Source organism: Lissotriton vulgaris, chromosome 9, assembly GCF_964263255.1.
Source record: "Lissotriton vulgaris chromosome 9, aLisVul1.2, whole genome shotgun sequence".
Lineage (NCBI taxonomy): Eukaryota > Metazoa > Chordata > Amphibia > Caudata > Salamandridae > Lissotriton > Lissotriton vulgaris.
Window position 1 is genome coordinate 908173238 of NC_141697.1, and position 27619 is coordinate 908200856.

The window sequence follows — 27619 nt, forward strand, 5'->3', positions numbered from 1 at the left end:
CTGCATAAACGTCTCTCTGCCACCAGCCCAACATTTTTGTGTTGTTTCCTCTATCCATCCCAGCATTTTCCCACAGCCTATCTCAACCTAACATAGATTTCCATTTTTTATTTTCAGACAAGTATGCTACTCTTCTGTCTACAATATCATTTGGAAACTTCTCCTATCTTTAATTTTTACCGTGTTTTTTCCACTATACATTTGTATGAAATGCAATTATGTGCTACTTTGAAACCTCACATGTAATGGGGTGCTCATGAACCCCTTCTTGGATGGAACGTCACTTTAAAATAGTTTGCAGTGGTACAAGTCCTACCCCACACTTGGTTCCCTAGGCTCAAAACAATGAGCTGTATTTGTTGTAGGATGTAGCAAAGTTTACTTCAACAAATGCAGAGTAAAGCCATGTTAAATGTGTCATTGTGTGAAGTTTGCAGAGTAAGTGAACACCCATGAACAAGCTTATGCTTGTGTTGCTCCTCAGCTCTGGAACCCCTCTCATGCCTCGCCACACCACCTCAAAGCCCATTTTGTGTGACTAGGCCCTATGGTTGAAGTGGGAAGGATCTAGTTGGTACAACGTTCCTAATCTTTCTTACTTTCACTGAATCAGTTCCCTGTTCTTTTTGTTAAAGAAACAACTGTCACTGGATGGTTAATTCTGAACTTCGGGGTGCTTCTGGATGAAATGGATGAGGGTCTCCTGTACTGTGATGCCAGAGGAGAGGCAGACTGTGAAAACAAAAAAAACAGCCTTGTCATGTTGCCTATTACCTCAAATAAATGTAAATGTGTACAGTTGGCTCATCAGCAGCCTTAAACGCCCCTTGGGAGCAGTGTGTTGCTTTAATTGGTCCGATTGCATGTTCTTGAAAATATGAATGCATTGAAGGCACTTATTTGATCTTAAACGCTAACGGCCACATGCATCATTGCACCCGTTTGCGATTCCTAAATTGCGAAAATTAAGGAATCGCAATTTAGAAATCGCAAACTGCAATGCATGAACAATTCGCATATATTTTTGCGATTCGGTATTTTTCCTTAATTGCGATTCACAATTTGCGAATCGCAATTAAGGAAAACCCTTCCCCATTGATTCCTATGGGCCAAAAGGCCCATAGGAATGAATGGGGAGGCATTAACATTTTGCGAATTTCAAATTGCGATTCGCAAAATGTGAATGCAATTTCAAGGGTGCAGGAGGGGTCCAAAGAACCCCTCCCTGCACCCCTTAAATGTAACTTTAAATGCAATTTACATACACACATGCCCCAAGGGCATGTGTGTGTGTAAATTAAAACTTTCAAAAATGCAATTTGTGCATATTTGAAAGTTTTCGGTAAATTAGCATGAAGTTCAACTTCATGCTAATTTACCAATTCCAAATTGCGAATTCGCAATTAAAAAATGATCATGCATTGCATTTAAGAAATCTGAAATTGCGATTTCATAAATGCAATCGCAATTTTAGAAATCGCAACATGGTTGCGATTCCTAAAATTGCTAAATGCATGATGCATTCCAAATTAGTCAATTGCATTCGCAAACGGCCAAAAATTGCGATTCGCACCGTTTGCGAATGCATTTGATTTTGAAGCATGTGGGCATAAATCTCTATACACATTTTTCAGCATCCCAACTTATACGAGGAGCCGCTGCGCTGTTGTTTTGCCCTGATTTCTGAGGACCAGTGTGAACTGTGGAGGGACTCCAGGTCCCAGGGGGCAACAGGACACGCCACACCTGCCTCATATTGCCCACAGCAGCTATTTAACAACTGTGCTGTTGTTTCGCCCTGATTTCTGAGGACCAGAGTGAACTGTGGAGGGACTCCAGGTCCCAGGGGGCAACAGGACACGCCACACCTGCCTCATATTGCCCACAGCAGCTATTTAACAACTGTGCTGTTGTTTCGCCCTGATTTCTGAGGACCAGAGTTAACTGTGGAGGGACTCCAGGTCCTAGGGGACAACAGGACACGCCACACCTGCCTCATATCGCCTACAGCAGCTATTTACCAACTTGCCGTTCCCGCTTCGCGGGAGCCGCTGCGCTGTTGTTTCACCCTGATTTCCGAGGACCAGAGTGAACTGTGGAGGTATTCCAGGTCCCACGGGGCAACAGGACATGCAACACCTGCCTCATATCACCTAAAGCAGCTATTTAACAACTTGCCGCTCCCGCTTTGCGGGAGCCACTGCGCCGTTGTTTTACCCTGATTAAGCATGGGCGGTAAATCCGTCCCGCTCGCGGATTTTGCGGATTTTTGGTAAATTCGCAATCCGCAAACGCTTGGGAATTTACCAAAAATCCGCAAATTCGCACGCAGCGGATTTTGTTTTCTTGGTGATACAATTTTGCGGCGTGCGGCGTTCACTTACCGTCATTCAGCGTTTGCCGAGTTGTTTTTCTCGATATTTTGCGAGTGCTGCGCCATTTTGGATCTTGCTGCGGGATCCCGCGGGAGTTTGGCGACGCATCGCGAGAGTTCGCAATTGCGAACATGTAGGTGTGGCGGGCAGCAACAATCTCACACTCGCAAAATTACAAAATTTGCAATTCAGCACAAGAAATCCACTAGCAAGCAGCATAGACCTTCTGAAAATGATGATTTTTATCAGAATAACTCCTCAGGTTGACATTTGCCTGCACTTTTTTGGATTTGAGGCCTTTTGACTTTCTTTGGATCACTTTTGGATTAGAAATCAACTTTCACAAGTAAGTTTGTTTGGGGCATTACAGTTGCTGTTCTGCAGAAAAACGAGTTTTGCAAAACTGAAAGCACTCAGCAGGTGCAAAAGTTCACTCATCATTAGTAACCATTCCCTGTAGTACTTCCTGAGGGGCCCCTCCAGAGTTCAGTTGCCTATGTTTGTTTGGGGCATTACAGTTGCTGTTCTGCAGAAAAACGAGTTTTGCTAAACTGAAAGCACTCAGCAGGTGCAAAAGTTCAAACTCATCATTAGTAATAGTAACCATTCCCTGTAGTGCTTCCTGACTGGGGCCCCTCCAGAGTTCAGTTGCTAGTTGCAACAATTCTATGACCCTGCTCTGACCCTCACAGCAGGCTCATAGAATAGCTACAAGTAGGCCACAAAGGTCCTGGAAAAAAAATTGCACTGCAACAGAAAGCAGATTACAGATAAGGAAGCAGGTGCCAGACTGGAATTTTAAAACAGTGACACATTAATAAATCAAGCCCAAATTAATTCATGTCAGTTGAAGCAGGGCAGGTGTGCTTGCTTTTCCCCCCCATAATCTACAGTGATGATGAACCAGAGGGTGGCATTGATGTACCAGAGGGTGGCATGGGTGAAACGGAGGGTGGCAGTGGTGAAACAGAGGGTGCTGGGAACCTGTGATGATGAACCAGACGTAGAAACAACATAGTTGCGACCGTTGCGAGCCGACAAGTAAGTTCGTAATTGCGAACTGGTACAAAACCCTCGCGAACTGGCAGAAACCCTTGCGAACGCAAAAAAAAAATCCGCAAATTTGCGAGAATTCTGGGATTTTGCGGATTGCGAGTTCGCAAATACGCAAATTCGCGAACACCAGATTCGCAAAATTCGCCCATGCTTAGCCCTGATTTCCGAGGACCAGAGTGAACTGTGGAGGGACTCCAGGTCCCAGGGGGCAACAGGACAACCCAACTCCTGCCTCATATCGCCGTCAGCAGCTATTTAACACCTTGCCGCTCCCGCTTGCCGCTCCCAATTCTGCACATGAAATCCACTAGCAAGCAGCATAGACCTTCTGAAAATGATGATTTTTATCAGAATAACTCCTCAGGTTGACATTTGCCTGCACTTTTTTGGATTTGAGGCCTTTTGACTTTCTTTGGATCACTTTTGGATTAGAAATCAACTTTCACAAGTAAGTTTGTTTGGGGCATTACAGTTGCTGTTCTGCAGAAAACCGAGTTTTGCAAAACTGAAAGCACTCAGCAGGTGCAAAAGTTCTTTCATCATTAGTAACCATTCCCTGTAGTACTTCCTGAGGGGCTCCTCCAGAGTTCAGTTGCCTATGTTTGTTTGGGGCATTACAGTTGCTGTTCTGCAGAAAAACGAGTTTTGCTAAACTGAAAGCACTCAGCAGGTGCAAAAGTTCAAACTCATCATTAGTAATAGTAACCATTCCCTGTAGTGCTTCCTGACTGGGGCCCCTCCAGAGTTCAGTTGCTAGTTGCAACAATTCTATGACCCTGCTCTGACCCTCACAGCAGGCTCATAGAATAGCTACAAGTAGGCCACAAAGGTCCTGGAAAAAAAATTGCACTGCAACAGAAAGCAGATTACAGATAAGGAAGCAGGTGCCAGACTGGAATTTTAAAACAGTGACACATTAATAAATCAACCCCAAATTAATTCATGTCAGTTGAATCAGGGCAGGTGTGCTTGCTTTTCCCCCCTATAATCTACAGTGATGATGAACCAGAGGGTGGCATTGATGTACCAGAGGGTGGCATGGGTGAAACGGAGGGTGGCAGTGGTGAAACAGAGTGTGCTGGGAACCTGTGATGATGAACCAGACGTAGAAACAACATAGTCGCGACCGTTGCGAGCCGACAAGTAAGTTCGCAATTGCGAACTGGTACAAAACCCTCGCGAACTGGCAGAAAACTTGTGAACACAAAATAAATCTGCAAATTCGCGAGAATTCGGGGTTTTTGCGGATTGCGAGTTCGCAAATACGCAAATTCGCAAACACCAGATTCGCAAAATTCGCCCATGCTTAGCCCTGATTTCCGAGGACCAGAGTGAACTGGGGAGGGACTCCAGGTCCCAGGGGGCAACAGGACAACCCAACTCCTGCCTCATATCGCCCTCAGCAGCTATTTACCAACTTGCCGCTCCCGCTTCGCGGGAGCCGCTGCGCTGTTTTTTTGCCCTGATTTCCGAGGACCAGAGTGAACTGTGGAGGGACTCCAGGTCCCAGGGGGCAACAGGACACGCCACACCTGCCTCATATCGCCTGTTGGCCAATAAAGAACATCGTACACTCCGCTGCGCGGAACGCGCGCGGGCACGCGCCGAGTGAAGCCCGAGCCTAGGGCGGGCCCGTCTGAACCCGTCCGCGACAGGAGGAGACTGGACTGGGCCACCCCCCAAAGACTGATATATTCATAAGATCGTTAATATTTAGGGTTGTATATCTAATCATTACGTTTGAATGTTCTGTTTGCTTCGTGGATTGGATAAAGTTGGGTAGTGACATATAGTGTAGCATATAGGACTAATGGCGGCACGTATAGGGAAAGGGAGGAAGGTAGTGACAGGTGGGAGTGTCACCAGGACATTGGACCAATTTATAACTAGGGCCAGTGCTTTAAATGGGCCGGTACTCACCGGTACGGAGTACCAGCACTTCTTAAATTTATCACTCTGAGTACCGGCACTTCTCTACTGCCGTGGAGAGTACTGGTACTTATGACAGGGTAGGGTTATTGGCTGTGAGTTCTAATCAGCAGAAGTGGAACGAGTCTCTGGCAGCGAAGGTGCCGAGTTCTGCAGCCCTGATCTGAGCCCCCGCTGAGCTATTCAGCAGGGCCATTTGAATTATGTCCGGTGCTCACTGTGCGTGACAGAGCAGGGTCCAGATTCATTTTACCTGCTAGTGTGCGCGTGTGATTTTCAAAGCGCAGCACTTCAGGTAGTGAAAAGTCAGTGCAGGGTAACACTTTGAACATAGAAATGTTATCAGGGGCAATGGCGGCGGACTGTCTCACTTCCAGTACTTTCTCTCGATCGGAGGGTTAATGCCCAGAAAATGCGATTGAAGAGGCCCCTGGAGCGCTAATCTAACTGCTTTCTGTACTGAGGCACCTACCTTTCTAACGCCATATGCCTCAATTACTCGGTCTGTGCATAGAATGCTTTCTGATATGCCCAATAAGCTCAAAACTAGCGCCGCAAACCCTGCTTGATGTTGCTGTTCCCCGGGTCATGGTAGGTCCCACATTGACACACTGGAAGGCTCTCTGAAGAAGAGACAGGCCAGCAGTTCCTCTCCATCGTTCTGACAGCTGTAAAGAGATTCAGATACATCAGATATCAATTTAATAATCTGCTGCTGACATTTAAAATGTGTGTTACGGAAATGATTAGGGGGCTCCAGCACGGCATAGGGCCTTGCAAATGGGCACACTAGAGTTGCCTGTCTATGCTGAAAACGCGCTATGTTTTGTCTAAACTAGCAGTTTTGCTGATTTATTAGTACTGTAAAGTGTTTAACATCCTTGCTTGACAGTGACATTACAAAGCAGCACCCTTTATTTTCTCAGCACAGTTAGACTGTAGTAGGGAGGATAGTGGGTGAGTGAGTGAGAGGATGGATGACTGAGCAAGGGTGGATGTATAGATGGATGGATGGATGAGTGGATGGATGAGTAAATGGATGAATGGGTGAACGAGGGTGGGTGATTGAATAAAAGGGCGGATGATGGGTGGATAAGTGAAAGATTGGATGGAATGAAAGGGTGAACGGTATAAAGGAGTGAAAGGGTTAGATGCGCAAAAGGATTGATGGATGAGTGAAAGGGTGGATAAAGAGAATGATGAGTGAAAGGATGAATGGATAGGTTTAAACATGGATAGATGGATCGGTCTGGATATGAAGGGTGGACAGACGGAATGGTGAAAAACTGAATGATTGATTGAAAACTGAATAGACGACACAATGTAAAGGGTAAATGGTGGACATCTGCAGGTAAATGGTAGAATGAAAGAATGAAGGGATAGATCGATGGAAGAGACAAGAGATATCTTGTGGGGAGGGTCATGATGATTTGCTTCATTTGCTTGGTGCCATAAGAGCTTTGGTCCGAAGTGGGGGTATTTTCAGTTTCTTCCTACTCACATGCTCAAAAATATATAGTATTGTGCCAAACAAAAGCAATTAACAGTATGGCATTAAGAAGGTGCAATTATTGCTAAAAAAAGGAAATGTTAACATATTATCGCATTTCTCTTTCGTTTTGTGTAATGAGTTAACCTGCTTTGTTTATTAAACACATCTATCATGTGTTTTTCTGTGTGCTGCAACTATTATAGAAGTCGTTGTAAATTGTAATGTAAATTGATACTTGTATAGCGCACTACTCACCCGCAAGGGTCTCAAGGCGCTTGTACGAATACCGCTGTGGAACCCATCCTGGCTTTCCCTGTGAGGCGTCCACTCCTGGGCACCCCCAAGGAGGAGGCCAGGCATCCTTAGCTTTGTGGGGGCCGTTGTGGAGATTAAGCAAGCTATTGCCCAGAGTTGCAGAGTGGGACTTCATGATTGGAATAGGCACCGAGGCGAGAATGATCAGGTCCGTGGAATTTTGAGCCCAAGACCCGCCGAGGCGGGGAATTGAACCCTGGTCCCGGGCCAGACCTCTGCATCAGGGTCTGCTGCTCTAACCATTGAGCCACACTTCTCCATCTTCGTTAAGTATCATCATGTCTTGCCCTTAGCCCCGCCTCTAGCCCCGCCCACTCATCACACCTCTAGCTCATTTTAATGAGTACCTGCACTTATTTTTTCCCATTTAAAGCACTGACTAGGGCCACTTCAGTCTTGGAGCACGAAAGTGCTCTGACTGAACGTCGCCTTTCACTAGAACCTATGTATTTGAAACAATCCTCGTTGGGAGGTTTAATATCAGCTGCTTCGCCAGAACAGACAGTAAACGAAATACACAATTCTGATACTAACCTGGGAGATAGTAATGATCATTATTCACAGGAGCTATTAAATCAATCTGTGATGAGAGAGGCAAGTGTTACTGCCTTATCCAGTGATTTATGCCTAGATAACACACTTAATTAAACTGTGCTGCGTCTCCCTACTAGGTCCATATCTAGAACTAAACTTAATTCTCAATTGTTAAAACAATCTTTAGGATCTGGACCTACTGTAAAGAGGAAACGTGGAGGGGGTTTACAAAAGGGTGGGGACCAAAAGAGAACAAAAGCAACGAGGACAACTAAAAATGCTGTAATGTCGACATTGGATTTATCAACTATGTCATCTAACCCGACCCCTATTCCCTCGCCAAAGGTACCATCGGTAAAAACAGCTGATCCCTCTCTGACTGTGGTGGAAAGTGCAGAGGGACTTATGGAAAGAGTTGAACAGTTGATTAAGTCTCTAATGTTACCTTTGTTAGAGAGGATTAAAAGGATCAGTGAAAGATTGGGAATACTTGAACAGGCAACTACAGCTAATTCTGTCATACTGAAAAAACTTGCTGAGAATAAATTAAAAAGCGTAGTGGAAGGCACTAGAACAGGAGAACCCACAAGTACAATTATCCAAGTCCCCACTCCGATTACAACTAATATACCCCCCCTATTATTAAATGGATCTAGTCAAAGTGATTTAACTGTAGAAAACAGGACAATGATTCCTGAAAGGGAGGGACGACAAGGGTTGGGGGTGGTAAAGGAACCTGGGGAAGAGGGACAGGTTAAAAAAATGATACCTTCAGCTAAGGAAATATCAAATATTGGAAAACAAAAAAGTACCCACCCACGTATAGATTTTCCACCAGATTCTTTTCCATATTTAGTTGTTTTATCTGGGGTCCCTGAGTTGGATAATGACAAAATAGAAACTTACTCCAAATTAAAAAACAAGGTAACCTTTTGGTTAAATAAGAATAGACCCCTTCCACCCCATATACATAGCGAAATCTTGCATGTTCGAACAGTAGGTTGAGTGGGTCACGGATAAAAGGACCTAGTTGGCGATTGTGTCATTGTTAACTTTAGGGACAGACGTGTGGTCCGACATATTTGTGATTGGTACCACCACAGAGGAATGGGTGGTATTCAAACTATTGATCTAAGTTATTTTTATCCTCCCTCTTTTTTTGCCCCACCAAACTTGTATCCTTTTGGGGCACAGCGAGGAGGCCATGTGATTGTGCATAAAAACCAATGTAACATCCCTACGTTTAATCGTTTTGATACGCTTTACGGGCTCAAGGGGGTAGACTGACTAAGTATAGGGAATGCTACTGTTAAATCGACATTTGATTTTCTAAATGTAACACCTTTGACTGCAGATGCCCCTGAAAGAGCAAAGTGCTTAGAAGCAGATTCAAGGGTAAGATCTGAGGTACTTAGCCCTGGAAAGATTGGCGTATTAAAGGGAAGTGACATAGCATTGAATATCCCAATTGGAAATATCATTAATGTTAATGATAATCTAGGTTGCATTAACAAGGAGAAGATTATAACTAAGAAGGGCACGTGGTCGATAATGTGTTGGAATGTTGCAGGTTTAAGAACAAAGGTGACCAATCAAATCTGGGTTGAACTATTAAACAAGTATGACATAGTTAGTTTACAAGAGTTCTGGTTAAAAGAGGCACATCATTTGTGCGATTTTAAAACATTATTTTCACCAGCAATAGGCTCAGTACATGGCAGGGCTAAAGGGGGGCTGTGTACTTATGTATCGAACCTTTTTAGATGTGAAAAAATAGAGATACCCTTTAATAATAGATATTATCATATGGTCAGGATACACATTGATAAAGTGCTTTGTTTGATTATCGTTAATTTTACAATAATGCTCCTGTGGAGGAAATGGAAGTAATGCTTAAAGCATTGAGTATAGATATTAAATGTTTGTTAGGAGGGAAAACCAAAGAAACCTTTGTCATTTGGGGAGGGGATTTTAATTGTTTATTATGGAAAAGAGGAGAACAAGGCACATGTGGCATAATGCTGAACAAAGAGACCAGTTTAATGCATTTCTAACATACTGTATTTGGGGACCTCTTGAATGAAATAATTTTTTCTTCTGATTTGGGCTTTGGCAATGGAATGTGTCAACCAGAGGTCCCTTTTAGTCCCACATTTAATGGCAGAGGAGTTTTTTCTATAATCGATTTCATATTGCTATCGGCCAGATATAGAGGGCAAGTTAAACATTTTAAGACTCTAGATAATGCATTAAGTGATCATTTTCCTCTAAGTGTTGACATTTTAAATCCCCATTATGACCATGACAGAGATAGTACATCTGGGCAGTATATGGGTAATATTGCCCTGAATAGACAAAATGGGTACTCCCTAAAATGGACAAAGGTAGTTCCTGAGGATTTCCTACATAAAGAAATGCGAATTTAGTATCAATGCCAGTCTGGATGACAATTCAGAAAACTCTGTAATTATTAGAGTTTTTATGATAATTGCCTCACAAATTAAGAGCAGCCTGTGGGTAGAAAAAAACCCTAATGAAAAAACAGCGAGCTGGTTCGATACCGCTTGCACCAAGGCTTACTATTAACTCAAGCATGCCTTAAATGCCCCTGATAAAGATCAGACCTTAATCAGGGAATTGTGAAAGGTTTATAAGGAAACTCTGAAAAAGAGAAAGGATGCTTTAAAAAGGGAAGCATGGGACTCTTTGTGTGAGGCTTCATTAAGCAGAGATACTGTAGCTTTCTGGAAAGCAGTTAATGCCCCATTTATTTATGATAAATCTAAGGCAAGGGTGGAGATAGCTATATCTGAGACCGAATGGGTAAAGTTTTATGCAGATTTATACAGTGCTCCGACTGTATCGGAGCAAATACCCATCGCAAATGTAGAGGACGAGGTAACCTCATACATTAATAAGAAAATGGATCTGGGTATCACCCTGAATGAAGTGACCCTGGGTATTAAAGCTAGCTTGGGAGGAAAGGCCCCGGGCCCCGACAGGGTCCCGGTTGACCTGTATAAAAATAATATGGCCTTATGGGGTCCACTTCTTGTGCAACTTTTTAATGCATTCTGTTCAAATGGATTGCTATCATCATGGTTTGAGTCTATTATTATACCTATTTTTTATAAGGGTGATAGAACAAGTTGCTCGTGCTATCGCCCAATATCATTATTGGACTCAACCATTAAGATTTTCGGTCGCGTGATTTTAAATAGATTACAAACATGGGTTGACGAACATTCAATAATTAGTGATCTTCAATATGGTTTTAGGAAGGGCCTTGGCACTATTGATCAGGGCATTAACCTGCATATTCTTTTAGAAAAATACACTAAAGCTAAGGGTGGTTGCATGTTTTTAACCTTTGTTGACTTAACGTCTGCTTTTAATTGCGTCACTCATAGCAAGTTTGGCGGATTCTGGAAAATTCGGGGGTTGAGGAAAATATAATCCTTTTCCTTAGGGACCTTTATAAGGGGGCACGGGCCACAGTTAGATTTGGTAAGAATGGAGAGTGCACTAAGCCTTTTAGTATTGCAAGAGGAGTGCGGCAAGGATGTGTCCTTGCCCCCTTCTTAATCACAATTTATATTAATGACCTGGAAAGAACATTGCTGCGGGAGTGCAAGGACATGCCTATGATATCTAATCGATCTGTCCCAGCACTATTATACGCGGACGACGTGGTCTTGATGGCCCGGACGCCCTCAGGCAGGTTTTGCAAAGGATGGTTACATCATTCTCCCATTTCATGAACAATTTGGATTTGAGAATTAATTGTACGAAAACTTTCTGTATGAACTGTGGTTCAGGGGCAGACAAAAAGAAAAAAGTAATGTACATTAATTCAAAACCTCTGGATTTTACCCCAACTTTTCCATATCTAGGTATTTTGTTTGATCAATCTGGCCTATGGAATATAACAATAAAGACAAGGAGACTGCTATTCTCTAAATCTATAATGGCCCTGATAACTTTTAGTAGAAAAATGGGCAAAAAAACGATTGGGGAACATTTATGCGTTTATAGAGCAACTTGTGTAGCAATTGCCATATATGGCGCGGGTATTTGGGGATATGCAAATGTGAAAGTACTGCAGGTGGCAGAAAACTGTTTTATGAGACATCTCTTAGCAGTCCCGGATAGTGTATCTACGTATATCTGCCACGCAGAACTTGGACAACCGTACATAGTAGACGTCATTAAGGTACAACCAGTTCTTTTGTGGCACAGGGTATGGACAACCGAGGAGTGTGCTTTTAACCGTTCAATTTTGAGGGACGTGATGACCCTCGATAATGTTAGTAAGATGGGATGGTTACGTTATGTAAAGATGTTTCTCATACAAATAGGCCACCGATATTACTATGATGATCCCTTACTGATGTGTCAGATCCCTAGGAAAGAACCGAAAAATCTTTGTATGATGTACCTGGGAGATGTTAGAACTAACATAGAAATGACAAAAAACACAGTGGTCGCCCACCAGTTAACAATGATTACAAGTGACATCCAACCGTATATTAAGTTACACATGAGCGATTTTGAAAGGTTCCTATTAACGCGTTTTAGGTAAATATTTTATTTAGACTTTTAAGTTTCCCCTATATGAATGACTGGACAAGGCAACTTAGCAAATGCCCATGCGATGATTTGTCCAATCAATCAGATATGCATATCCTCTTATTTTGCAAATTTTACACAATTCCTAGGAAAAGATGGATCTTGCCCATATTGAAGTACATGGATTTAAATCTGGTTTTTTAGCTATACAGAAACTAGACAATATTTTAACTGTTGCATCTGTCTCTGCGTTTAAAAAAAATGTTTTTAGATCACGAAAATCAATGCATGCATGAAATTTAATAAGCCTAATTTGTTGTATCATGTTTGCTCTTATATTTTACATTGTAATTTATTAATTGTACTTTTATGGGGTTTTTTTGTATAATAACCGAATAAAGTTATTGAATTGAATTGGTAATAGAGTTTTAAAATAACGATTTGCATACCACAGTGCTTTTTATGTATCTACCTGAAGTCGAAAGGCCCAAAAAATAGTTGCAGATCACTATGTTCTTTTTTAGCTACTTGCCTGGGACTGCTGCTTAGTCACTGACCCGACCACATTGCACTCAGGATCACAGTACCCATACTTTTTTATGCACTTCAACCACTGGCTAGTCCAAACATCCCCTCATGTCAATTCACACACCTCCTCGCTTCCGCTCTATGTGTAAACCATTTCCTTCTAACATCTCAGACATCCATTGGCTGCAATACCTCCCAGTCACTTGTTCGATGCCCCTTCGCTCCTGCACCTCTTTCCTCCTGTATCTACCCCTTCTACGGGACTAGGTCAGACATCCCCTCACTTCAGTCTGCACCACCTCGAGCTCAGACGTCTCCTCTCTCGCCTCCACGTGACCTCACCTTCAAACACTGCACTCCCTCCCGTCTGACTGGCATTATGTTCCCCCTCTCTTTAGTGCTTGAATGAGTGGCGCCACTCGCTGCCTACCTTAGTGCCTTGCATGCCCATCCTCACGGCGCCCCGCGAGTGAGAGCCAGGTTGCCTCCTTTAAGGGTGCAGCCTTTGTTTCCGGCTCAGGGGTGCTTGCCCCTCATTGCATCCTGGTAATTTCAGCACTGATTATTATTAAACGATGGATTCGCCTCGCGCTGCCCGTCCTGTGACTTTCGAGCACCGGTGTTCATTCTTTGATTACCCCCCCGCCAACCCACGAACATTTAAAATGAATCACCTACACCTGTGTGTAATTAGGTCTGAGCACGCACTTTGAAGTTGGGGGGCGGTGGCGTCTGAGTGAGCCGAGGCGCCCCGACTTTGTGGCTGCACCAGCGGCTGAAGCCTCCGCCTCGCATCCCTCTCCTCCTGCTGTCTGTACCGCTTCTACGTGACTAGGTCAGACTTCTCCTTACTTCAGTCCACACCACCTCGCCCGCACTTATACAGGCGAAGCACTCCCACCTCGCAGTTGAGACGCTCATTCACTCTCGTCTGGCCACATTACACCCCAGTGCCCTCTTCGTGATGCCCCTCAGTTCAGGTACCCCTCCCTATCTCACGTCTCGCCACACCACCTCACAGCACTTGCAGACCATCTCCCTCATAGTCTTCAGTTCACAGTTATCAGTTCCGCTATCTCGAAATCTCCAGTACTTGCCACCCACTCCTCCCCGTCTATTGCAGACACCCCCTCACTCCTGTCTTGCCCCCCACCTCCCTTCTAGCTCAGACGTCTCCTTTCTCGCCTCCGCGCAACCTCACATTCACACACTGCACTCCCTCCCGTCTGAATGCCATTGCGTTCCCCCTCTCTGTAGTGCTTGAATGAGTGGCGCCGCTCGCTGCCTACCTTAGCGCCTCGCATGCCCACCCTCACGGCTCCCCGCTAGTGAGAGCCAGGCTGCCTCCTTTAACGGCTCAGCCTTTGTTTCCGGCTCAGGGGTGCTTGTCCCTCGTTGCATCCTGGTCCTTTCGGCACTGATTATTATTGAACTATGAATACGCCTCGCACTGCCCGTCCTGTGACTCTCGAGCTCCAGTGTTTAATCTTTGAGCCCACCCCCAACCAACCCATGAACGTTTAAAATGAAGCGCCCACACGCGTATGTAATTTGGTCTCAGCACGCACTTTGAAGTTGGGGTGCGGTGGCATCTGAGTGAGCGAAGGCACGCCGACTTTGTGGCTGCACCAGCGGCTGAAATCTCCGCCTCACTCGCAGTGCCAGGATGACTCCGCTGTTTCGCGGGGTGGGCACTCTTTTAGCCCTGTCCTTTTCAGACAGGCTCAGCATGACTTACTGCTGCAGTAAAAGGTTAATTATCTTCTTTATGGGGCGAAACAGATGGCCCCATAAAGAAGATAAGAAACCTTTTAATTCAGCAATAAGTCAAGGAGCCCAGTCTGAAAAGGACTAGGCTAAAAGAGAAAGAAGAACTTCACTAGGACCTCTTCTCCATTGGCTGGCCACCGTTTAGGAGGCCAGCCAATGGAGAAGAGGGGCGGGGCTTAACCCTCGCTAGTGAAGTACACCTAAAAACATAAAATCTCACGAGCTCGACTGCGCATGTGCGCAGTGCGCCACGTGGGACCTAAAGACGGTGTTGGTATGTACTTGCAGTTTACCACCTACTTCAAGTAAGTAGGTGGTAAACCATTGCAAACAGGAAAGGGACCCCAGGGGACTCCTTCCCCTTTGTGAATGGGTGCAAAAATATTTTTTAAGAGCAGGCAGTGGTCTCAGGGACCACTGCCTGCCCTTAAAAAACGAAACTGAAAAGTTTAATTTTTCTTTTTTAAATGCATCCCGTTTTCATTCAAGAAAAATGGGCTGCATTTAAAAAATAAGAAAACTGCTTTATTTGAAAAGCAGTCCCAGACATGGTGGTCTGCTGACCCCAGCAGGCCACGTTCCCTGGGAGTGCTAGCCGTTCCCAATGGGGTCGCAAATTGCGCTTGCCTCATGAATATTGATGAGGCTTGCAATTTGCGACCCAAAGAAACATCCCCACTACACGAATGGAAAAGAAAATTATATAAAGTGATTCGGTGGGAAAGGATTATTTTGCTTGTTATTGCCCAACCTATAAGGGAAATGTTTAAGGATGAAATAACAAATTTCTAATATGGTAGGTTTCAAAACTGAAACAAAATAGTGGGAATCAACAATGCTGCTTGGTTTTATGTTCTTATGTAATTGTTTTATTATAACTATTATTTTTTCCCAACAAAAAAAATCTGAAAAGGGAGTAAAGTAGTTGTCCAATAGTGCAGATGGTTCTGGGACACCAACAATTAGGGTCACTACTCACGGAGCATACTGGTCAAAAACCAGCGACTCCCACGGAGTCCCATGGAATGGTATCACACGTCAAAACCACACAAAATGCAATAATAGCGTTTGTGGTTGTATGTGAGTCACAGATGGTTCTAAAAACTTTTTTTTATGTTGTTTGCATTCGTATTTTAAGTCCCTTACTTTTCCTGCATGAAAGTAAAAAACAGTTTCAGTATTATAGCTCTATTTGGACAATTAGTGTAATTACTTGTATCAAACAGTATGTGAGTTCCAGATCTATAAGCACCTCAGTAAACCTTGACTGCTCAACTCACTACCCTTGAATTGTCAACTATAAAACTGAACACCTTGGTTATAAATTAGTTCCTACGGCTTTGCGACACAAGCTACGAAGGACAATGTCCACCAAGAATACTGCTCAGTAACCACAGACTGACACACAATAAAGGAAAAATATTCCCCCAATTTAAAGACATTTTAGGGGTGAAGAGAAGAAGTATAGGGAAGGATGACAAGCATTTGCAATCCAATCGGTCTCGCCTTTGGGACCTTATAGGCCTTTAGCTATGCAGCACATTACCCTTGGTGCTGAAACATCTACTGTTCTTTAACATGGAGGGAAAGTAAGCACCAAACTGCTTGACACGCCAAGTATGGGAACACATGGTTAGGAATATTGCCTTTCAGCCAGAAATAGTATAGTCCAAAGCTCTGTTTTTAATATAAAATCAGGGCCTTTGGTGGTCATATCCCTGAAAATACAAGATTTGAAAAAAATATGATGATGCTCGTGGAAGGCAATGTCTATAGAATGGAATCTAGAGAATGCTAAAGTGATTCTGGTATTTTACTGACCTCTGCTGGTCGTTTTCTATTGAGAAAGTTAAATAGAGGCATTTGTCCAAAAAAAAGAAAGTCCCTCAGCAGAAAGCAATTCTGCTATTTTACTGATCTATACTCGTTGTTTTCTATCAAGACAGTTAAATAGAGGCAGTTGAATAAGCAGAAAGCAATTATGGTATTTTACTGACCTCTACTGGTCGTTTTCTATCAAGACAGTTAAATAGAAGCAGTTGAACAGAAAAAAAGTCCATAAGCAGAAGCAGACAAGTCCTAGGGCTGATCACCAGAGCCCACAAAGTAAATACATACATAAGTATATATTTTAAAAAACTGCTAACTAAAAATAGCCAATCACAGGAAGCACAGCTCTTACCAAGCAGAGACAGAGTCATGGTGATTCGGTAGAGAAGGACATCACTCACACCACCTTTCAGGTGCACCGGCAAGTTATTGTCTGCCTAATTAGCGGGTGGGGAGACAGAAAACAAAGTAAAATAGTAATTTTACCCAGAATTCTCATCAACTCCCAGTGAGGAGTTTTTTAGCTGCGACATTAAAAGATTGAACACAAGATCCACACCTGAAAGATTTTCTGCTGCTCAAGGACTCGGTTTTGGATCCGGGTTCTACTGGATGTGGTAAATGCACGGAATAATCCCTTGCTTAATGCCTGCTAAAAAAACAGAAAGCACCAGAAAATTAAATTAGGTCATACGTTAGAAAATTAGAGAAAAGCATTGCCGCTTTCAAAGCATTGGGATACTTTAAATGTATGAACATCTTATATCTGTGTCCAGAATTAAAACAGGACCTGTCTTTCAGGGGCTGTAGGATTCCAGGAAACCTATTTTTCTAAAACATCTATTTAAAATATCTTGAGGAGAGCAACTTGATCTACATTCCTGATAATTTATTCTATTTAACAGTTATATTTATGGCGTGAGCGTAAACTGTCAAAACATAACTATAGGTACAAAAGCTACTTACCATTATTGAGGTTTGTTCTCCTGTACATTATACACCTTTTAATAATGGAAAATGTGACATACCGATGGTGCAAGGGGCGTGTAAATAATCCCCCAGATTAGAACAAGAGCCAAAATGTAATGTGGTATTTGAATAAAGCTCTTTATCAGTCAGAACACATTCTCTGAAGCACTACATATGCCAGTGGCGTTAGCCAACGAAAAGCTTCTGGTGTTAAGGACAACCTATATAGTTGTGAAAAATCATACTTTATCTTTGTTCATGCTAAAACAACAAAAGTGTAGCAGTTTTGGAAGAGTGTCTAGTAAGATCCGCAAAATGCTATATTCATGGTTTATAAAATGCCATTCTAAATACTTCAAACTGGCTCCAGTGTGCTTAAGCCTAAGGACATTTTGCTCACAATCCCAAAAAAATTACCAGTGTACACCAGTGTGATTAATCAAAATCAGTATCATTTTAGTTAGTGTAGGTATTGTCACATTTGTCATAGGCGGGTTTCCATTGTTTCTCCGTTTGTATCGCTTCCATTTCTGCTTTCCATTCGGCAACAATCTTTACTAGGCACTCTGTTTTCCAAGCTGTCGTTTTTTTTTATATTAAAAGGGTTAGAATGTGTTTCATTTCACCGTATTCTCATTCATAGTAAAATGGGAGATTCTAAGATACAGAAAGGTTATATATGCTATTCTGTAGCTCATCATTTTTTTTAATAGTAATGTGTGTGTAACAGATGTTTTCCTGCAATTCTGTAGTTTACAGGATGCGATAAACGTCTTGCTTGAGAATATCTGATTACACTGTGATACTTCAATTACTTCTTCTTCTTTTACAACTTGGTTTGACTGATGACACTTTTAATTACCACCAGTCCAAAGAGCGAAGAAGAGTAATTCCAATGTCTTACGTTGACCTTGTGAAAGAAAACCAAAATGTAAAACAGAGGACTCCAAGCGAAGAATCACACAAATGCTGGGATCACCAAGGAATCCAACGACACTAACACTACATGAAGACAAGTAAAAAGTATGGTAACAGTAAAAAGTGTTTTTGAAACCCTTCCTGAAAGGACAAACGTCAATCAACATAGAGCACCATGGTCACCAAGGGGCTTGAACCCTTAATAAATGCAAAAAAGAACAATTGATGGACAGAATTCAGAACAATGTCATACATTTACCCCAGTACAGAGATCTGGGCCTAAATCCATCGTTTTTTTGCTCACCGTGCCATTCCAGTTTGGACCCAGCCATGTGCAAATCAGTCTTGACCCTGCGCCCAATGAGAACAGTCCAGCCCGAACTGCCAGGCCAGGTCCTCCCTGGACTGGAAACAAGCATCCTGGGACCGATTTCGGGGTAGCACCCCTCATCAGCCAGGATAGCTTGACTCCAGTGGCATGGAGAGCACGGGACCCACGTCTGGGCATACCCGTCCCACTCAGGGTGACAAATGCAAAAAGAGCAATTGATGGACAGAATGCAGAATAATGTCATATATTCACCCCAGTACAGAGATCTGGGCCTAAATCCATTGTTTTTTTGCTCACCATGCCATTCCAGTTTGGACCCAGCCATGTGCAATACAGTCCTGACCCTGCGCCCAATGGGAACAGTCCAGCCCGAACTGCCAGGTCTGTTCCTCCCTGGACTGGAAACAAGCATCCTAGGACTGGTTCCCAGGATGTTTGTTTCCAGTCCAGATAAGACATGACTGGGCAGTTCTGGCTGTACTGTTCCCATGAGGCACAGGGTCAAGGCGGCTGATTTGCAAACAGCTGTGTCTGAACTGGGGTGGCAAAGTGAGCTAAAGAACGATGATGGACTCAACCCAGATCTGTGACTGGGGGTGAGTGTCTGAAAAGTTCAGCACTCCGTACATCATCTCTTTGTGTTTGCTTTGTTCGCCCTAAGTTGGCAGGGTATGCCCAGATGTGTGTCCCTTGCTCACGTCGCCACTAGATTCATGCTATCCTGGCTGATGAGGGCTATTATCCTGAAACCGGTCCCAGGATGCTTGTTTACAGTATTGGGAAGACATGGCTTTGGCAGTTTGGGTTGGACTGTTCCCATGAGGCACTGGGACTGGGGGTGAGTGTCTGAAAAGTTTCACCGCCCCGTCCATCATCTCTTTGTGTTTGCTTGAACCCTTAATACTCATAGTAAAAGACAAAGGGACTAAAGAAAAGGATTATTACAAGAGATACAGATGAGAAACTCCATTGTCCAAGAAAAATAAAGAACAACTGCAAGCAAACATCCCAAGGAGGGATAGCAGGTCAGAGTAAAGCACAAACCCAATCTCCCAGCGCCAGTATAATGGAAGAGGAACTTACAGGGCCAAAAGCAGATAGCTATGCAACAAGGGTATGCCCCTTATAGACAGAAACCAATGCTGAAGGAACTCAACTTCAACTAAGCCTAGACAGGAGTAATTTCAACAGGACATGCCGCAGGTGGGCAGGGCTGTCTAAAATTTGGCCCACTATCCAATGAGGACACCTGAAGAAAGTGTAGGTCGCAACTACCATTGCAAAAAGAAGCAAAAACATCTAGGAGCCCAGACCCAGCTGCCAAACCAGGGATGCAAATTATGGGAGTCACAGAGCCTAATTAGAGAATGTTCAGGAGCCTTAATTAAAGCATGCCATCAGATGGGTTAGAATCAGACTACGTGCAGAACGTACCCAGCACCACATGCAGAATATCAAATCCCGGCTGATGTGCTGACATATATATATATTAGTCCCCGCCACACCCAGGGAGCCTTGATCTTTCTGGGGGCTGGTGGTGCTCAACATCGACTGAGGGATCTCCAACAAGAAGATCCTATCTCCAGTAGCACATAACAACCCAACAGCAGGCAGATGAAGAATAGGAACTACCAATAACATTGTGTCAATACGCTGTTAATAAATTCTGACCGAATGACAAACCCTACTGGACCTTTGACCCTCATTCCAAAAATAGAAGGAACACTGGGCCACCCTAAATATAACAAAGTAGCCCTTCACATGCCCTTCATGGTTATGAAAGACCCACCCAAATGCCAGACCTTTAGGTTGGGATAGTTCCTACCCGGCAAGTACAACGACGACAACTAAGCCCACCCTGTAAAACCATAAAGGTAGGGAGTCATAAAAACAAAATAATCAAACAAACCCAAGTCTGTGAAAACCCATGTTTCTCACAAGTGACCATCACAAGAGACCAAGCACACATCTTGGAGTGTAGAGTAGAGGACAGAGCTGCCAATTTGTAAAGCTCAAGAAGTCCAACGGGGAAAGCCTCCACATGTCAAGCTGTGGCCAAACGCAGCCAGACAATGGACCATCAGACTCCCAGTAGGCCCAGCTCAATGCCCTTCGAGCTGTCCTGACTCCGAGCCAGGACAGTGCACATGAGCATTGACTTGCCAAAACCTATACTAAAACTATTGGCTACAGGAGAGAACATTAAAACACCATAAGACTAAACAGACCCTCAAGCGGGGAAAGGCTGTGGTGAGCCTAACCATCACCAAATGCCCCCAGAGCTGTCAGCCGAAGCCTGGGGTGCCATGGACAGATGCACACAAACAAAACAGGATGTGGATTGGATGAGTCCATCCTTTATGAGGTCTACGAGGGGTGTGGCCTATCCAGGGACTGTAGCAAAACGTTGTTGTTACTAAGACTTAGGGAGCTCGGAAAAGAGTGCCTGGCTTGAGCAGACGGACTGTCCTCCTAGAGTAAGCAATGGAACACGGAAGGGGATGAGGAGGTAAGCAACTGTGAGTACATCTCCTGCAATGCGTCCTCTGCAAGAATGAAATGGAAGTGTTTGTCATTTGGCAAACGTGTAATTTATGAGCACGCCTAAACTCAATTTATAATTTGTATACATTTCTCATGTTTCTCCCCTTGCGTTGTGAATCTGCCCCGTTGTCTCTGCCGTCATGGTATAATCCTGTTCCTACAACATTCCATTTCTCTCTAAAAGATTCTTTTTGCGGTACCCCACTTTCCGTCGCTCATCCTCAGTCGGCAGGCCTTCTCGTCCCTTTCTTCACTCCCTCTCATTCTTTCTTCCTTGAGGTCTCGCCTTTGCTCATCTATTGCCCTACTCACCGCATGGCCATATCTTCTTTGCTTTCTCCACCCAGCTTTTCCCGGCTGAGCCTATTTTATTCTCTCCACGTCTACTTCTAGGGTGGACCTTTCTGCTCAGGATGTACTTATTCAAGAGCACGGTTTGTGGCATCAACCTGCAGGGATTTATTTCTGAAATTAGGCTCTGCTTGAACAGTTTCCCAAATCACAGTCTTGGTGCGAGGCCGAATACAGTCTTCTCACCACCAACACTCTAGGGAACAAAGCCCAATTTTTGCGACTCACTTCCTCAAAATAGTCGAAAGTAGCTGCACTGTAAACTACCATACTCTACCATCTGCCCTGTGCTCATGTTCTCTCTCAATACTGCTTCACAGAGAAATGAAACTCAGACCTGAATGTTTCTCTCACAACCATACAGATTCAGAGACTGGTCTAGAAGGAGCCGATTGGAGGGCAGTGCATGGTGGCGTACTGGGTAAGGGAATGAGAGAGTTAGACACGCATTTATTCATTTGATTGAATGCTGGTAGCTCTGGTTAGCTCTGCAGGTCCCATTATTATGTTTGTAGAGTTTTTTTATGTTCTCAATCCATTGTCTCCTCCTAGTTGTGGCAAGAGGTCGTCCACTCTGAGTTCTTATGGATCTCGGAGAGACAGCTTGTGCAGAGAAGGAGTAAAGTCAGTTAGATCGACCCGCAAGCACTGCGTTTCAGAATACTTTTATACGATTACCACTGGGTGTCATGCAGTGAAATCTTCCAAGATGCACTGCTTTATGTTCATTCTTTATATCATTGATATTATAAGATGTCAGTGCTCAGAGTATCAGGCTAGTTAGGACCTGCAGGTTGGTCTATGTTAAAGTCCTCCAGTGACCAGCAGGGTAAGGATTATGTAGCGAATGGTATAAAATAACATGTTTAAATTTCTGAAGTTAGTGTAATTTCCCTACCCCCAAGATGTGTGTATGTATGTGGACCCTTAGTAATAGACTGGTGGAAGTCTTGTTGACCTCCCTAGAATGAAACGATAGGGTGGATTATGTGTGTAGCTTTGTAAAAGTCAGGGTGTCAATCCATTGTTTTTTATTTAGGCGAAATGATGTGGCTCTGAGTTCAGGGCCAGCGTTCTTTAATCTGCACCTTTGTGGACTCTGTGACAGTTGGACACACGCAGTGGTGCCCTCTCATTCTGAGGGTGTCCTGTGGAGCATAAATCTACAGGAGGTATGCGAAATACTGTGGGGCATATTTACAAGCTCCTAACTCCACCAGAGCGTCACTTTTTCTGACGCTCCGGTGGAATTGCGCCATTCCCCATATTTACAAGGTGGTGCTAAGTCACTTAACATGGCTTAACGCCACCTTCTGCCACAGTCCACTACGGCAAACGGGAAGGCAATTAGTGTTGCAGTGGGCGTTCCACTGTAACACCTGTTGTTTTTTGACATTGCCCCATATTTACAAGGCTGGGGCAGCACCAAAAACTAAGGCCAGGTAATACCTGGTCTTAGATTGGCGATACGAGGAGAAATTATGAATTTCTCCTTGTTTTTTGCTCTTTTTATGTGCGCGCTGCATTCAGCAGCACACGTAGAACAAGCAAAACGCTGGAATTGATTGTTTATGTACAGGAAGGTGCTCCTTCCTGCACATAAGCACTTGCCCCCGTAGTGCAGGCACCCTTGCAACAGGGCGCACAAGTGCTTGCGGTGGGGCTAGGCAGCTTTTTTACCTCCAGCGCTAGGGGAACGCAGGGGTGCGACGTATTTTTATAAATACGGCGCATCCCTGCATTTTGGAAATGTAGGAGCGCAACTTTGACAAATTTGGTGTAACACCACGCTCCAGAATTTTCTTGTACATATCCCACTTTGTTTCCTGTCTCTGATTCTGCAAATGCCCGATTTGACAGTCAGTAACTCCTTTTATCATAGGAGGTCATGGAATGGTCCCGAGGGGCATATTTACAAGCCCCTATCTCCCCAGGAACATCACTTTTAATGATGTTCCTTGGGCAATAGGGGCTTCGCTTTTTTTACAAGACGGCGTTAAGCCGGCATTAAGCCACTTAACGTGGCTTAACGCCGCCTTGTAAATATGGTCCCCTTTCACGCTACACTTAGCGTGAAAGGGGCGTGCAATGGGTGTTGTGATGGCCGTTCCGCCGCAACACCCACTGATTTTGACGCTGCCCCATATTTACAAGGGAGGCGTAAATATGAAACAGCGCCAAAATTAAAACAAGGGAAAACCTGGTCATAAACAGGCGAAACGAAGAGGAATGCTTTCTTTCTCCTCGTTTTTTGCTGATTCTATGTGTGCTGAATTGTGCAGCACACATAGAAACAGCAAAACGCCATGAATGATTGTTTATGTGCAGGAAGGGACACCTTCCTGCACATAAACAATCATTCATGGCGCCTTATTTACAAGTCAGCATTAAGCGCAGCCTTGTAAATAAGGCCTCCTTTCACACACACATAGAGTGAAAGGGGAGTGCAATGGGTGTTACAGTGGGCATCCCACTGCAACACCCATTGATTTTGACGCTGCCCCATATTTACAAAAGTGGCGTAAATTTGGGACAGCGTCAAAATTAAGACCAGAGAAAACCTAGTCTTGACATGCCGAAACGAGGAGAAATGCTTTATTTCTCCTTGTTTTTGTAGTTTCAATGTGTGCTGCACAATGACGAATTGCAACTTCTATCTGTGCTGCACAATGCAGCACACATAAGATTTATAAATTGCCATTTGTGATTGTTTATGTGCAGAAAGGGACACCTTCCTGCACACAATCATTCCCCCCAACGCAGGCACCCCTTGCACTATGGTGCCAGGGTGCCAGCGTTGGCGCTAGGCAGCTTAATTTAGCGCCAGCGGAAAAATGGGGATTCCACCAGCAAGTGTTCAGCTTGCTGAGCCATTGTGCCAGTACACACTGAATTGATTTTTGGCACTTTATAATAAGAATTGATACTTGGCAAAAAATAACCACTTTAACCAACCTTAAAATAATAAACGTTTCAGTTGTCTTACAGGTTTTGCAGTTAGTGGATAAGTCATTCAGCTACTTTAGCACTTTTGTAACGCGTGATATGCCAGTTATACATGCATCGATGAACACATGCAATAACTCACTGAGCAATCTTACCGAGAATTCAAATAAGTGACCGACAACTGACATGCAACATTCTGCAGTAAGTACTTTTGACCCTCTAAGTTATTTTATAATTCAAACCTGTGCTCAGAGTAAACACAGACCTCTCCAGCAAGTACATTAACCACCTGCGCTGTATTAACCACCTGAGCTGTATTAACCACTGAAATGTATTAACCACCCGAGCTGTATTACTAGCATATCCTGCGACTTGCTGGGAACAGGAAGATGCCTGCAGCAGGTGCCTTACCCCTCTAAGAAATCTTAACAGGTGGTATTTCACAAATTAAGGAAGGCAGAACATTTTTACTGTTACATTTTCCGTCCTGTCAATTTATTTGGGGGTAGTGTTTGTAAAATTAATCTATAGGTACTGCCAGACCAAAGGCTGACTATCACCTACTCCATTCCTCCCTACAGTGCTCTCAATGGTGCCTCACTCGCCCCTTTTCAGACGCTGCCCCCCCCCCCCCCCCCCCCCCCCCACCCACTCCTCCCCGCTCCCTAGCCTCAGCTCCAGCGCTGCTGGCAGTTGACTGACTCTGCCCCAGCCCGCTCTCTTATACAGAATTAACAGGTTTTTCTATGAACTATTCTGGCCGCTAACAGTCCCTCGGATGTCCAAAGACTGCAAGCCCCTGTAAGAGTTTTTAGAGTTCGGGGAGACCCGCTGTGCATGAAACAAGGGAGGCGCAAGGCTGTGGCGCAGCAAAGCTCCCTGGGAGTTCGCAGCAGGCCCCAGCGGTCGAGGTTAATGCCCGGAGCTCAGCAGTTACCGGAAGAGACGCCATGTCCTCGTCCCTGCTCCTGCGTCTGCTCTCGCTTCCCTCTGCCGTCCTCTCAGTCACCTTACAAGGGCACCGGCTCGCAGCCGCGGGCCTGTATTTTTGTCCCAGTGCCAAAGTAAGGCAGGCCTCGCGGTTCAAATCTCGACCTTTGGAACGGGTACCTCGGCTGGAGCGGGACCTGGGCTGTGCTGGGCCTCTTCTCTCACAGTCACGGAGAGAGCTCGGACTGGGTCGGGGCAAGACCTCTTCTTATTGTGCTGGTGCTGAGACAATATTCAAGGGGGAGGGGTGGGGGTACTGTAAACTAGTGGACCAGCAAAAATAGCAAAACTGAGGTAGTGAAATAGTATGGTGGGTTGAGCGCCTGCGGCGAAGGTCACTTGTCACCTCCAAGCCGCAGGCATGAAGCTGCCTTTCATCTTTCTGAGGTCAATATGATATATATCCCTAAACGACTTAATGAAAAAGCCTAGTTAAGCTTGAAGGTGCAAATTTAATCTAATATTACCAAATGTCTGCCTGTCACCTAGGGCTCTCTTAGACCAAACGCATCTTACTTGAATACTTGCCTACAGACACGGCTGAGGCGGGAGACTCTCGAGTGTCTAAACCTAAACAGCTTTCTTTTAGCTGTCTACTGCCTGCATTTGTCGTTGCTTCAATGAAAGTCTGTGGGTAAAATAAACATCTTTACTTTGCCCGGGTGACTTTGCGCACATAGCTAAGATGTGCATTGTTTGTAATTGAGAGTGTATTCGGTCTCCTAGGATCCTTTCTTTTTTAGAAATGCTGTCTGTCTGCATTGAGTAACGTGTGTGTGTGCATTTAGAGATGACGTAGCCCTCACAACAATGAGGCTAACTAATTGAATAATCAGGGGAGTGACACTATCCCGCCCCCTCACATATGAAGCCTGTAGTGCGTGCTTCCTGTATGTGAATTTGCCAACAAGTAGTGGTATTCAGGATACTAAATTATGTGCATAAGTACCCAATAAGAGTATATTCATTTTGCTTTGTCTCTTTTTCCATTTTTCTTTTACAGAGACCGCAATAGGTCAATATTTTTGACTAAAATTGAGATACCACTATGTTTTCAATGGGGCCAGCTCATGCCCCATAGTCCAAACTAGTAGCCGATTTTTGCTGCCAGTTTGTAGGACAATAGGCTTACCATCTTATAAACCGAGCATCTCCCAGTAGGGACCATTAGAAGGTCCTGATGAGTAGGCAGTAGGGGACTGCCTACGAAACATGTTGACCAGGTAGCAAGCTAACTGCTCTACCACAAAACCCCCTTCTTAATATTCCCAGCCAGAGAAGTGAATAAATTATTTTTTCTACTAGCCAGGGAATTTTTAATTTTTTAATTTTTTTCACTTTCACTAGTTAGGTCCCTACACTTTACTGACACTTCTGCACCATCACATAGCCTTTGTCACGAACACCTAGTGCTCCCGCGTAGTCCGTAGGTCGTAGCACGACCCGCCCCGTAGAGGGACGGGAAGACCTCCATGATGAAGCATGCCACTATTGGATTTTTTTAGTGTGTGAGGGGTATTTTAAAAAGCACACAAATGCTCTCATCTTTCCACTGTATAAGAGAGAGTTTTTTCACTGAAATACTTCAAAATCAAAATAAAAATATCACCATCACATGATGATAGAATCTCTTTGTTTATATAAGACTTTTTAGGAGGGTGATTCTATCATTGCCTCTACGCTTCCTCTTTTGTTTTGGAACTACTGGCAGCGTGCAGCTGCAGTAGTCTACTAGATTCTGTTCCTCTAATAAACCACTCCGTGATTCTGCATTCCGCGGCATCCTATTCAGGGAAGAAGAAAGGAACCTGTGCATCTCTCTCTCTTAACAATGGCCGACCTAGGCCTTGCCTTTACCGAAGACGAAATCTCTAACCTAATGTCCACTCTAGGGACTTTCGAAGGACTCAGTACAGCTGTTCCATCCACAAGACATAATGATTGGGATGAATTGGAAGAGTTGAGGAGAACCCAGATCAAAACCGCAATTCATGGGCTATTGATGTCGGAATATTTGAAGGTTAATACTGCTCCAGCTGGCCTCATAGTTCGTAATGGAACGTTTATATTTCTTGATGACAAGACATTCAAGATAGACTGGTCACAAATCTCGTGGCAATGTACACGAGACTGGATCGTACTCATAGTCAAAACCGCGAGCAGACTGGCAAC

At 44.1% G+C, this 27619-nt stretch overlaps 1 protein-coding gene across 2 annotated transcripts in view; it reads right to left on the bottom strand.

Moving 5' to 3' along the window:
• Positions 1-25689, bottom strand: part of LOC147692488 (cytochrome c oxidase subunit 7A1, mitochondrial-like) — a 42382-nt gene extending 16693 nt beyond the window's left edge. The window contains exons 1-3 of one of the 2 annotated variants that reach the window (XM_086938698.1): positions 25395-25689; positions 16958-17050; positions 16751-16835 (exon numbers count right to left, since the gene is read on the bottom strand). In XM_086938698.1, coding sequence (XP_086794824.1) covers positions 16751-16835; positions 16958-17050; positions 25395-25409 — 193 coding nt within the window. In that variant the 5' untranslated portion in view covers positions 25410-25689. The remainder of the gene's footprint in view (positions 1-16750; positions 16836-16957; positions 17051-25394) is intronic. The other variant, XM_086938699.1, reaches the window with a different exon arrangement.
• Positions 25690-27619: the final 1930 nt, after the last annotated feature.